This window comes from Silene latifolia, chromosome Y (assembly GCF_048544455.1).
Source record: "Silene latifolia isolate original U9 population chromosome Y, ASM4854445v1, whole genome shotgun sequence".
Classification (NCBI taxonomy): Eukaryota; Viridiplantae; Streptophyta; class Magnoliopsida; order Caryophyllales; family Caryophyllaceae; genus Silene; species Silene latifolia.
The window spans coordinates 166231655-166246009 of record NC_133538.1 but is presented as its reverse complement, the minus strand read 5'-3'; the positions used below and the strand labels follow the sequence as shown (position 1 = coordinate 166246009).

Genomic DNA, 14355 nt, shown 5'->3' with positions numbered 1-14355 from the left:
AAGAGAGCTCTGACTGACTTGAGCACTAAATCTCCTTCTTTGATATTTCTGGGTTTGACCCATTTATTAAAGGCTCGTTTGATACGTGCCTGATATGTCTGCACATTATGTAATACATGTAGCCTCCGTTCGTCCATGAGGACGAGTTCATCATACCTATCTCTATTCCATTCAGTTTCTAGGATTTGACTTTTGAGTAAAATGCGTAGAGATGGGATCTCTAGCTCTAATCGTTGTACAGCTTCCATGCCGTAAGTCAAATAGAAAGGAGTAGCCCTAGTGGGTGTCCTAACTGACGTGCGATATCCCCATAACGCAAAGGGTATTTTGCTGGGCCAATCGCGATAATTGTCGATCACTTTCTTGAGGAGTGTGATGACATTTTTGTTAGCTGCCTCTACGGCGCCATTAGTTTGAGGTCTATATGGCGAGGAATGATGATGCTTGATCTTATATTTGGCTAGCAACTGTTCAATTTCAGCCTGAAATTGTGACCCGTTGTCACTGATGATTTCATGTGGGCTACCATATCGACAGATGATATTGGTTTGTATGAACTTGGCCATATGTTTGGTTGTAAGGCTAGTGTAAGATGTTGCCTCGACCCATATAGTAAAATAGTCGATAGCTACTTGAATGTAACAGTGACCTCCTGTCCTAGTTGGAGTGATTTTCCCGATGATGTCTATTCCCCAAGCAGAAAATGCCCAAGGAGATGTCATGGTATATAGAATTGAGGGAGGAACATGTTGCACATTCCCGGAGATCTGGCAATTATGACAACGCCTGACGTATTTGATGCAATCTGACCCCATTGTCTCCAATAATACCCTAGACGAATAATTTTCTTTGCCATCATAGGTCCACTCATGTGAGGACGGCATTCTCCATTGTGAACTTCTTCCATTACTTTCTGTGCCTGTGAATGATCAAGGCAATGCAAGAGGACACCAAGTGGTGTTCTTTTGTACAACTCTCCCTACATGAGGAGGTATTAAGAGGCAAGTAGGCATATGGCACGTTGTCCCCTCTTATCCATATCTGGTGGATATGTACCATTGAGCTTGAAATTTAGAATGGCCTGGATTCAAGGTTCCTCTGGGTTTTCTTCTTCATCTGTAAGGAAGTGTACATAGGCTGGTTCTGACCGCCGTTCGATGCACAAAGGCATTTCAAACATGTTGTCTGGCATATTAATCAAGGATGCGAGTTTTGCAAGAGCGTCCGCAAACTGATTTTCTTCGTGAGGTAGGTGTAAATAAGTAACCTGATCGAAGAATTGAGCAATCTGATATAGATCCTAGCGTAATAAGGTGCTAGACTTTCACTTCGAATTTTACAGGATCTAGTGATTTGGTTAATGATTAAAGATGAGTCCCCGTGAACTCGAAGGTTCTTGATGCCTAAACTCACTACTGCTTGTAGACCAATTAGGCAAGCTTCATACTCTGCTGCATTATTTGTCACCTCGAAGTCGAGTTTGACAGAAAGTGGTGTATGCTCGCCTTCAGAAGAAATGAACAACACTCTTATTCCAAATGCTCTCAAATTGGAAGCCCCATCAAAGTAAAGATCCTAAAAATCCATACTGGTTTGCAAAATATCCTCATCTGGAAACGACCACACATCTATTGCTTGTGTATCGTTGATAGGATTATCTGCGAAGAATTCAGCCACGACACGTCTCTTTATGACTTTCAAAGGTACATATTTGAGATCAAACTCTGAGAGCATTAAGGTCAATCTTGCCAAGCGTCCATTGAGGACGGGTTTCTCAAAGAGGTATTTGACGGGATCCATTTTAGAATACACTTTGACCGAGTAGCTAAGCATGTAATGGTGTAACTTCTTTGTTGCCCACACAAGAGCGAGGCATGTCTTCTCGAGAGGTGTATACTTACTTTCATACTCCAAAAACTTATTACTAAGGTAGTAGATAGCCCTTTCTTCTTTTTCAATAGTCTGTGCGAGCATAGCCCCCATGGCTGTTTCGGTAACTATGAGATATAAACCAAGAGGTTGATCTTGTTGGGGAGGCATTAGCACTAGGGGTTTGGCCAATATCTTCTTTATCCTGTAAAATGTCTTTTGACAGCCTTCGTCCCATATGGCATGGTCCATTTTCTTGAGCTTTTTGAAGATAGGTTCGCAGATTGTAGTGAGTTTCGATATGAATCGACTTATGTATTGTACTTTGCCCAGGAATCCTCTAACCTCCTTTTCTGTTTGGGGTTGTGGCATCTTGATTAAGGCCTTGATCTTGGATGGATCAATTTCTATCCCGCTATGGCTGACAACATATCCCTGAAGCTTGCCTAACGTTACTCCGAATGCACATTTCTGAGTATTTAGCCGCATGTTGTATTTGCGCAATCTGAGGAAGAATTTGCGAAGGTTGGCGATGTGCCCTTTTCTATCCTTAGATTTGACGATCATATCGTCCACGTACACCTCCACTTCTTTATGCATCATGTCATGTAGCAAAGTAGTCGCAGTGCGTTGATACATAGCCCCAGCATTGATTAGCCCAAATGGCATAACAGTATAGCAGTATGTGCCCCAGTGAGTGACGAAGGCTGTCTTGTGCATATCTTCTATGGCCATTTTGATTTGGTTATACCCTGCATACCCGTCCATGAAGGATAACAACGCGTGATCCGCTGTATTATCTACCAATATATCGATGTGTGGTAGAGGGAAGTCGTCTTTAGGACTCGCTTTGTTCAAGTCTCTGAAATCAACACAAACCCGGATTCGCCCATCCTTTTTGGGCACGGGGACTATGTTAGCCACCCAGTCTGAATACTCGAAAACTTTGATGAATCCGGCTTTGAATTACTTATCGACTTCTTCTTTAATCTTTAGAGCCCACTCTGTCCACATCCGATGAAGCTTCTATTTCACAGGCTTGAAACCTGGCTTGATTAGAATGCGATGTTCTGCAATATCCTTGTTGATCCCTGGCATGTCCTTGTAAGACCAAGTGAAGACGACTTTGAACTCGTGTAGGATGTCGATAAAACTGACCCTTTCAGTTAGGTCTAGGGTCGTTCCTATCCTAAGTTCTTGGAATTCTAATTCCATTCCTACGTTGATAGGTTTGGTGTTTTCTATGACTGGTGCACGTTCCCCCTCTTTTAGTATTTCTTTAATTATATAGGGAGGTAATTTGATTGAGACTGGGTCAGGATCATTCTCATTGTCATCGTAAACAGAATTGCATTTAAAATACCACAAGGAGTAAGCAGAATAAGATTTATTCATATTAATGTTCGAAAACAGCTGAAACAAAGAAGCCAACTGTGTAGTAGTCAGTGGCGGCAAAGGGACAGTTGTTGGGACATTCCCCAAGGTACTGTTACTAGGTGATGCTATGCTAAGAGAAACAAAAGGGTAGGGAGTGACGACATGAGGAGACTCTCTAGTGACTTCTCTAGACTTAGAATCCGACTCTGACTCTGATTCCGACTCTGACTCCAATTCATCGTCTTTAGGTTCTCATTTGAGCATCTCTCCTTCTCCAGTAGTGACCTTGAAGATTTTTCCTTGATTTTTAGTCCACTTGATCGACTTTCTCCATCCTTTCTGCTGATTCGAGCTGGGGTCAGTGATTAGTGTTGTGGGGTTGAAATGGTCATCTTGAAGTATCATGGTAATGATCTCATCCTGCGCTGCCTTGACAAATCGATCCTCTCCAAATAGAAGGCTAGAATATTCTAGTGCATTGACCTCATCTTCAGCTGGGGAAATGAGATGTGAACAATCCAAGGTGGATTTCTCATCTGTGATCATCAGAACTTCAAGGGGATTCTGAGTATTGTTAGGCTTGCTTGCAAGAGGTATAGGCAAGCACCCATCTTCAATCATATCTTGAATGGCATGTTTCAATTTGAAGCAATTCTCTGTATCATGCCCTTTGCCTCTATGGTAGTCGTAGTAGGCATTCTCATCCCAGAACCTAGACTTCTTCTCTGGGTCAGGTGTAGGTCCTATGGGTTGGAGTTTGCCTTGTTTCATCAATCTTTTTAGAGCATTGGAGTACGAGTCACCAACGTTGGTGAACTTTCTCTGTGGGTTATTCTTCATAGTGGACGATTCGACAAGGTTAACCTCGTCGGTCTTGCTAGTGGAGCCATAAGAACGACTCGTTGTGCCTTTATTTCCGCGACCTACCGTTTTGGACAAGAGTCCTTTACGGATGTCGTCTTCAATTCTTGTTCCTAGCACAGTTAAGTCTTTGAAAGACTTTATGTTTTGGTACCTTAGATGGTTCCCATAGATTGGCCTTAAGTTGTCCATGAACTTTTCAACAAGAGTAGCTTCGTCTGGGCGCTCGATGAGTTGCGTGTTAGTCTTTCTCTGCCTACTTAGGAAGTCGGTGAAACCTTCTTTCTCATTTTGGGTAAGAACCTCTAGAGTGCGCATATTGACTTGAATTTCAGCATTATCTGCGTACTATTTGGTGAACTCAATTGAAGCATCGTCCCAAGTAGCAATTTTCTTATGATCTAAGGTGTAGAACCATTGCTTAGGAATAGTATCAAGAGATGAAGGAAAGATCATTAAGAACATCTGTGGCTTAATGTCTTTGATAGACATATAATCTTTGAATGCACGAATATGGTTCAAATTGTTTTCATGCCCCTTAAACTTCGAGATGTCAGTCATATTGAAGTTAGTCGGCAGTTGAGCATTTACTGCCTCATATTTGCGACTGTTTTCCCTATCGATGTCATCCCCCTTGAGATACATTAGGTGCTCCTCCAAATACTGGAGTCACTTTTCATCTTCAGTAGGACCTGGTGGAAGATTGACTTCTGGTTGTTCAAAGAGTGGAGAATTATCGTGCATGAGCGCGTCGGAAATAGGACCCTCTGTAGAAGGATGTCTAGCTTCTACAGCGACAATACGGCCTTCGATAGCGTTGAGGCGAGCATAAGCTTGGTCTTGGCTTGTCTGGAGATGAAGGAGTACAGCTAGGATTTGATCATTACCATTTATGGGCTGTTCGGGCTCACCATTAATGCTTCCCTGACTAGTTCCCACCATTTTTTACTGAGGATAATAAATCGACAACGAATCAAAACACGATCGACCATTTTCGCACACTCACTCAAAAAAAGACTTGACTCGTGAAGTGGGTGTGTGCCACTGTGTCAAGTGGGATTTGAAAATGACAAATTTTGAAATGTTTGTCCTAGACAACTGTGGTGTAGTTATAGGAGTGCTGACTTGAAGTGGATTTTGAAATTGGTTTGAGGCCCGAAGTTTGAATCGACATTTGGGCAGAGTTTCGGCTTATTCTGCGCTGTTTTGGGCCATTTTTTGAAAATGTTTAAATTTTGAAATGGATTTTATTTTACAAAATTTCGTCATGGTTTTGTTTACAAATGGTGATCACATATATGATACAAACATACATATGGGCATTATAACGGTATGCTGAGTGCATTTAAAGGGTGGGTTGCCATACCAAGCAATCAAACCCTGGTCTATGGAGAGGTCCGTGACAAACATGAGTAAGGTCAGTTCCTAGTCCATTTCCTCGAGTAGTGAAAGCTCTTGATACAAACATGAGTATGTACCGCAGTATGGTTGACGTCAATCACTATCCATCTTTAGGCCTAGATAGGAATTTGGACCGTCTAGACGGGACGATTGGTCGAATGGGTTGGTTTAGGGCCTAGGAAGACTGAATAAAACGACCTAAGAAGGTCGAGTAATGAAAATCGATAAATGTCTCGTATAAACTATTCCCTAACCTTGTTCAAGTTTCACCCTGGGTAACACGTAAGTGTATCATCCCCAGTGGAGTCGCCAAACTGTGGACATGGATCACCCGCGCGTTGGTTTCAAGGCGGCGACACTTCTCCCACGGAACCTTGGTTTGGAAAAGCACGTCGTGGGCCATTACCGATTGGCGAGGCATTGAAACCGGTGAAAGGTTGAATAAGCCTGCATTTGTGGAGTCGCCACCTATTTTTATGGAAAATTGGAACCGTTCGAATACTTCGCGTCATGTCAAGACACAAAGTAGTGACATGAACACTAAGAACTCGTTACCCTTAGCATTCTATGTCTAGAATGACTCTCGTGATGCCAATGAATACGGATGTTCAGAAATAACTAGAGTAAGGGGTGAGGGTACGTATTAGGAAGCTCTTTAATTCGAACACCTAATCCCGCCCGCCTCGATAGCGGTCTCTACTAATGATTACAGAAATTGTTCATATTTGATACGTCATCGATGTAATGCATGCAATGCAGCAAACATAGATTAATCCTAGCATGTGAATTTAGACTATTCGGTTAACACGTGTTTTAGCAAACAATTTGTTCGAAGCTGGAAGTTAGATTCAATACATGTGAATGCCATACAATTAAATCATGCATAATAATAAATACGATAACTAAAATTACAAGCTTTATTTGATCTACGTCAAAAGCACGCTCGAAGACGGGATTTCAAAGAAGAAAATAAAATTGGATTTAAAATACGAAAATACGTCAGATTAGAGGTGATAATACGAATAATAGTTGATTTAAACCATAATTAGGAGCTACTTCAAGGCGAGAAAGAGTTCAGCGACAGAAACCAACCCAGAACAGGCACAGCATCTGTTGTGTCCTCTAGAAGAGGCGCAACACTTCTTGCGTCTGTTCTAGCGCTGGACTCTGGCTGTGAAGTCATAGCCGCAACACTGTTAACGTTCGTTGGTAGATTTAGGATGAATTTATCGATATTAGACTCAAATTGAAGTATTTTAACTGATTATATGTATCTGGGCAGGTCATAAAACGAATTAAAACGAGAAATTACAGCGGTTTACATGATTATGATGAGCTCGTGTCGGAAATACAAAAAAAAAGAGAAACTTGAGGTTAAATTAAGACAGAATTAGACAAATAAAACTCGAAAGAAAAATTATGTATCAAGTTAGGATTCCAGAACCTCGATATGGACAAGTCAAAACTCGAAGAATCGATATGAGTTAAAACGGCGAAAACCCGCAAGTATTGAATTACCCGGGATTATGGACGAATTAAGCATTGTAATTAAAAAGGACTTGTTAAAAACACAATTTATATACTGAAACAAAAAAGAGAACAGAGAAAAACGAAAGAAATAAGAAAAAGAGAAACTTGTAGGAAGTCGAGGAAGAAGAAGAAGAGCAGGAGCAGCAAGCAGCCTCTGGAAGAGGTGCAGCATAGCTACGATCCTTCGAAGAGGCACAGCTGCTACTGCGTTTCTTCTCGACGTCTGACCTCTGATGTTCCATTAAAAACGGTTTTAAAAGATGGATTTTAAATCGGTTTTCGAACGTGTTTTTGATATAGATCTACATTAATTGATACAAAATAAAAAGTACAATAATAAAATAGGATTTACACCCTCAGACTTACATGTTTGACGAAACGATATTGACTAAAGTTATCGTTTTAGTGATTGCTCGACTCGAATACGCGTGGAAACTGCCCTCGTTAGAGGATTTAGTAGATTGATTAGGTTGACTAAAGGTGGAGTTGGTCAAATTGGTCGGTCTATGCAACGTGATTGGGACTCAGAATGATCTAAGCTTACGTGGTCGATTGATCAAGCACGTAGGCGTCGAAAGCAATAGCGTAGTCTAGAATGCAAAGAGAGAAGAGAAGGGTTGGAACACTCGCGTGCCAAATATGGAGGCCGAAGGCCTCTATTTATACTAAACATATGGAAGAGCTTAGGAATGACACGGATTTGTAAACAAATCACGAAAATATTCTGGAAAACATGAAAAAAGGGCTGGAGAAGAGGCGCAGCAGCCACTGCGATCCTTCGAAGAGGCGCAGCACCTGTTGCGTCATTTCCTAGAGGTTTCCTGCTCAGCAAGAAAGATTTCCGCGTTTTATTATGGAATTTCGGTAGATTAACACTTCCTTATTCCATAAAACACAATATACGGAAGATATTTCTTTAAAATATTAATTTTAATTTTAAAAATAAATATCCAGAGAATTTTAGAACATTCCGGAATATTCCGACTCGGCATTTAAACGGTTTTTAGAAAAACGAAACGGTTTTTACCCGGACTCCAAATGACCTCTTATTACTGTTAAAACGACCGTATCGGTATGTAGATGACGACCAAGGGGTTCACTCGCGTGTTTGAGCTATCACTTGACGATGAACTTACGGACTGTCATAAATCGTTCTGCGTATCAAACATGCGGCCCAATCATCACTGGGTTGTTGGTGGGAGGTGTAGAAATGAGGTATCTACACACTTATGTCCCGTTCCAAGACTGGTTACCTTAGTTGTGTGGCCATAGTGACCTGGTTGACCTAGAGACTGAGCGACTTTGTAGCCTCTACTGAGTCGTGTTCTACTTTGTTTGAGAAAGCCCCTTCCATAGACGAAGACTACTTGTTGCATACCAACTGGTTGAGGAGATTGGATGATGGGACCTTAGCGTGGAGGGTGTGGGGTACTAGGTGGATTAGGTTACCCGATAAGGTGAACCTGCCCGTTATTGACCATTTGGGGGAGTATGCCCGAAGAGTAGGGAACCCGGGCCTTAGCCGCAGTTCTACCTCATTCCTGCCGAGATCCTTGAGGACTTACCCAAGCCGGTGACAACTTCTAGTCTTGAGAAGGCCGCTCTAACACCTCGTGAGACTCGTGGAGCGAGGGTGACTGAAGAAGTGTTGACTGAGCCACCTTAAATTTCGCGGAGTTACTACCCGTACCAGTACTCGTCTTATCCTACGGTTCATGACCCTAGGATGCAGGTTAGCGAGTTCACCGAAAGGTTTTCCACCACTCTAGTGTTGAGGAACATGCACGAGATGACACATCTTCAGAATGTGGGGACTGACCTTGCTCAGCCAGTGTGGTGGACAGGAGTGGGGGACGACAGTGGAGTGTTCGATAGCTATGGGGTGAACCACGCTACATAGGGAGCCCCGACTAGCTATGATTATGGTTGTCTAGTAGTCATGTGGGGAGCTAACTATGGAAGCCATCTGGATGAGGATGGGAGATATAAGTGTGGTGACACCGTTGCTGGAGAATATCATGGAGCTGGAACATCAGGTGCAGATGGTGAAGATGACATGGATGATGATTTCGGCATGGACCCTTGAGAGTTGTTTTTATTGTTGTTCGTTTTAGTCTTGGTACTTCTTGCGGATTTTATTTACTCTTAGACATTTGGACTTCTTTTGTGTGTGTGTGTGTGTTCTGGCCATAAGGCCAAGACATTACTTTATCGTAGACTATGCTATGATTGAGACATGATTTTCCATGATTTTTGATTGTTAGAATTCATATTGCAGGTAAATTAGAGTTTTCACAGTGACAATTGGGGGAAACGGTGTCCTGCCTTCGGAGTACTCGACCGAGTACTGACTACTCGTCGGAGTACTCAATACTTGGCCGAGTGCTCGTTGTTACTCGATCGAGTACTCTGGTTTTGCGTCCATGAATTATATTCGTGAATTCGTTATTCATCTAGATACCATTTTGGTTGAGCTTTGAGGTTGTTTTCTTCGTATGATTTATATGGGCTGAGACACGGGTGGTCTGGGGTTGGCATGACAATATTGCAATAATTCAGTAACGTGGTTGGATGTTGAGCCGGATGTGGGATGCGAGTTAGTTTGGATAGAAACATGGTGGCAATGCAATACTATTTTGTATGCCTCGATTTGTTATATGCCTTTACATGCATGTGTTTTAGAATTCATGTTAATTCCATTCAGTCTTTAAGCATAGTTGTATTGGATCAATTTCATGCATAGTTATATGTGACAATGAGGTGTGATGATTGCTTTGGCATACTTGTCGCGTTCACGTGTTTATGCTTTTCTTTGTTACAACTTGGGAGTGAACTTTGGGGACAAAGTTCCTTTTAAGAGGGGTAGATATCATCACGGAAATAAAAAAATCTCTTTAAGCTGGTAATTGCCATTAATCTTACAAATTTTGTTTACTAACTCGTAATGCAGTTGTTTGGCAAACATTAGTTTTATATTTGTTTTGGTGATGGAATAATGACTTTGTGGTATACATGTTGCCATGATATGATGATTGCGTTGAGTACTACGTGATCGTTCGAGTTGTCTTGTCGCGTTGCGGTTAGCGTAGGGGACAAACTTCTAGGACGAAGTTCCTTTTCAGGGGAAGACTATAATACCCGCCCTGTTAGGGACCCGTTGACTGATCTATTGACCATGTGAGACCCTTGGTAGAGATGGAAGAGGGAGTTATATCACATTCATGACTAAATATTCAACCTAGTAAGGGTCACTCGGCCGAGTAGCTTTGGTACTGGACCGAGTGCAGTGTACATACTCGACCGAGTACGCGTCTAACAGCGTGTTATTATATAACACAGAGGTTACAACTTAAATCATTTCCACGGGTTGTTTTATCATTTCTAAACCTAAATCTCTCCCTCTCTCTTAGTTCTCCCACCTCTACCCAATCATGAGTTAACCTTGAACCCTAATCCGGGGAGGGAGATAGCTTATGCATGGAGTCATCGAGTTGGGTCGTCACTATCATCAGCATCTGATTATTCTTCATGGTGAGTTTCTAGATATTTGATTATCGTTTAGTCAATCTTAAACAGCATAGTGATAGGGCATGATTGTTCATTGTAGCGTATAATGTGGATTCTTGCTACACATGATGTGATTGATGCATTTCTATGGAGTAGCAAAAAGGTAGGGTTTCGCTTCTCGGTTTCAGTTTATGGTTGTTTGTTTAATCGTGTTATGTGATAACCATTATTTTGAGTATCTTGTTATGTTACTTCAGTTACAGTATTGAGATAGTGATGATGGTGTTTTTGGTATTATTGGTATTGGATTGTGGAGCCATTGTCTAGAGATGGTCTTCAGCCCTATGTTCACCCCTTGTGGATCCCGTCACAAGGGTGATGTGCATATTAATGATCGGGTTCGGTCGTTGCGATGAGCGCGACTTAGGTGGCAAGGCTGCGGTCTCCCACTGCGGTGTGGGTTACATGTTGCGATGGGAACCATTGGATACTATGGATTTGGTATGGTGGGGTTCGGTAATCGATGGACATGAGTTGTACTGTTTCATTGGAGCACTTTGTTTTACCGTTCGTACATCCTGTTACTTACATGTGTGGTGTGTTTATTGTGTTTCTTCTTTTGTTTGTAGCTGTGGTGATCCATTTGATATTTCCGGCAAATGGAGAGTAGGGAGACTTTTTAGGTTGCTATGGTTGATGTCTCGATGTAGTTACTGGGTTGGAGAGGTCTCAAGACATAGAGTCAGTCGTTGGACGATAGTAGTTTCACCAGTTGTATTTTCTTATGTTGTCGTAGTCAAGTTGTTCTTCTTTTATTCTCGTTGTAAGTGTTAAAGAGTTTATTAATTGTTCTTTCATGGTCTATTTGATATACTTACCTCGGGCAATCAAGATGGTAACGCCCTTATTTATTAGGTAAGGTCTTGTTAAGACTCCTTGGTAAGTGGGGGTGTTATGTAATAAATGGTTAATTTAGGTGATTAGTTGTCTTTGACAAGTAGCGGAGTAATGGGGAATTGATTTTGGATGGGTAATTAGCATTGACCCCTTGATTGACCATGTCCAACCTTATGAGGCTATCAATGGAAGTTGTGTCGAATTTGGGCTACTTTGGCTATCAATGGGAGTTAGGCCTACAGTAGTGGACATGGGTGGATTTGGGTATTGGCTCTAGGCGGGTTATTCACGGAAGTGAGACCCGTCTTAGGAAACGTCCACCAATTGTCTAAGAAATTCCATCCATGGAAGTAGTGAAGGACTTAGTCGGGACCTATTGTTGATCTTGATTCCATGTGTTCGATTTTGGGTTATCCATGAGAGTGGGACCCTAGTCGACTCAAGAGGCCACCTACACTCGGGAGAGTTGCATGGTAGTTTTGTTAGCATTGTCTACTTTTTACCCAATGAACCCAATGCTTGTCGAGTGACTAATTTCCTACATAATCCGTTGTTGAAGGCTTGTTCGGTTCCTAGGCTTTTAACTTATTGAATCAAAACCTTATTTTAATTACTTACATTTAGGTAATTTGCATTCCATATTAATTAGTTTAGTTCGTTAGATAAAAACCTAAACCATTTCTTGTCGACTTAGCTAAATACAATAACTAGAAAAAAATAGAATTGCACACTAGCTTCCCGTGAATCGAACCATAAGTGCTACAACAACACCATGCACTTGCAGTAATTTCAGAACTCACCAAGTTTTTGGCGCCGTTGTCGGGGAGCCATTGCATATTAGAGCATTTTAGTAGTGTCTAAACTAGATTATTTTCCTATTTTGCACACCTCGGTGTGCCGTTTGTATTTTTAACTCTTTAAATGAGTGTGTAGGCCAACTTGCATGAGTAGACGATCCAGTAGAGGTAAATCTATTGAGATTGATCACGAGATTGAAGAAACAACAAGAAGCTTAAATGCATTAAGAAGAAGAGAGATTCAAAATTCTAGGGTAGAGGAAGATTTGATAGAAGAGGTACTCATACAACAAGAAACTTTTGAGAATCCCTTCAGTATACTTGAGGAAGCCACAATAGGAGATCCGGTTCCCATGAGAGACTTTCTAGGTCCTCAAAACGGTGGTTAAACCAAGCATTGTTAAGCCACCCATCTTAGCCAATAACCTTGAATTGAAGGCTACATTGTTGGAATTTGTCTAAGGAAACCAATTTGGAAGGGGACCTTCCGAAAATCCAAATGAATACATCAATTATTTCTTGGATAATTGTGACATGTATAAAGCAAATGGGGTTTCGGAAGATGTAATTCATCTTAAGTTGTTTCCTCACTCCTTGGGGAATGCCAAGGAATTGTTAAAAAGTTGCGCCCCGAGTCTCTCAAGACCTAGGATGACGTGTCAGCGGCATTCTTAAACAAATATTTTCCACCACAACGTATCGCTAGGATGAAGAGTGAGCTTCAAGGGTTTACTCAACTAGAAGATGATACCCTTTATGAAGGATGAAAAAGATACAAAGACCTTCAAAGGTTATGTCCACCCCATGGAATTGGGGAAGATGAACTCATCAATAATTTCTATGAAGGGTTGACTAATGACTTAAAGATAAACCTAGATTCCGGTTCGGGGATAGGAGCTCTTGATATGATTGATCACAAGAAGGCTAGGGAACTCATTGAAGAAATGGCATCAAGAACATTCCATTTGAGTAACGATCGCCATAAGAGAAAGGGTAAGGCAAGTGCCGAGTCGGTGAATAACTTGGAGGTTAAGGGATGGTTGATGAACTTAAGAAACAAGTGGCCTTGCTAAACTCTACCAACAATTCTTCATCAAACAAAGAAATGGTCTATTGTGAGCTATGTGGTGATCATGGGCATTCACCAAATAAATGTCCCTTGATGGTGGGCGATGTGAATTGCATGGAACAAGTGAATGGTGTGTGGGAATCAAGTAGTTGATGAACCATCAAAAGTGGTTGAAGAGCCCAACCAACAAGTGGTAAGACCATATGTGCAACCCATTCCTTTTCCTCAAAGATGGGCAAAGGAAAAACTTGAACAAAATTATTGGGAGTTCTTGGAAATAATGAAGGGGAGGCATATCACTATCCCTTTGATTGATGTTATTAAGGAGATCCCAACTTATGGGAAGTTTATGAAGGAACTCATTTCTATTAAGAAGAGTTTAGATTCTTCTAATACGCTAAAACTTTATAAGGAATGTAGTGTTAGTCTCTCGAACAAGGTACCACAAACATTTGAAGACCCCAGGAGTTTCTCAATTCCATGTGCAATTGGGACTGTTCAAATTAAAGGAGGCTTATGTGATTTGGGGGCTAGTATTAGCCTCATGCCTCTTAAAATTTTCAAGAAGTTGGAAGATGTTGAGCTTTCTACAACTAGGGTCTCCTTGCAATTAGCGAATAGACTGGTTAGATATCCTATAGGTCTTATGGATGATGTGCCACTTAATGTTGGGAAACTTGTCATACAATGTGATTTCTATGTCATGGACATCCCCAAAGATATCAACATTACGATAATCTTAGGTTGCCCTTGCCTTGCTACGGGGGGTGCTTTGATAGATGTCTAAATGGTAAATTGTCTCTTCAAGTGGGAGATGATAAAATGGAATTCTCTTTGACTAAGGCCATGAAAGGTGCCATTTGAAAGAAAAGCTTGTTACATGGTTGATGTACTTGAATATTGTGTGGAAAAAAAGCAAGAAGAAGATGATGCTTCTCTACAAGGTTTTCTTGAAAGTATAGTGAACGATTGGAAGGAACACAAGGAATATGCTATGGCTTTGGAATCCGCTATCATAGAGGATCCAAAGAAGAAATCGGAGAGCTT

The 14355-nt window shown here is 41.4% G+C and overlaps 1 protein-coding gene across 1 annotated transcript; it reads left to right on the top strand.

Annotated features, from left to right (window-relative positions):
- Window positions 1-13435: 13435 nt before the first annotated feature.
- LOC141629350 (uncharacterized) lies at window positions 13436-14095 on the top strand. The gene has a single exon (XM_074442368.1). It carries the CDS (start codon window positions 13436-13438, stop codon window positions 14093-14095), a length of 660 nt encoding a protein of 219 aa, XP_074298469.1.
- Window positions 14096-14355: the final 260 nt, after the last annotated feature.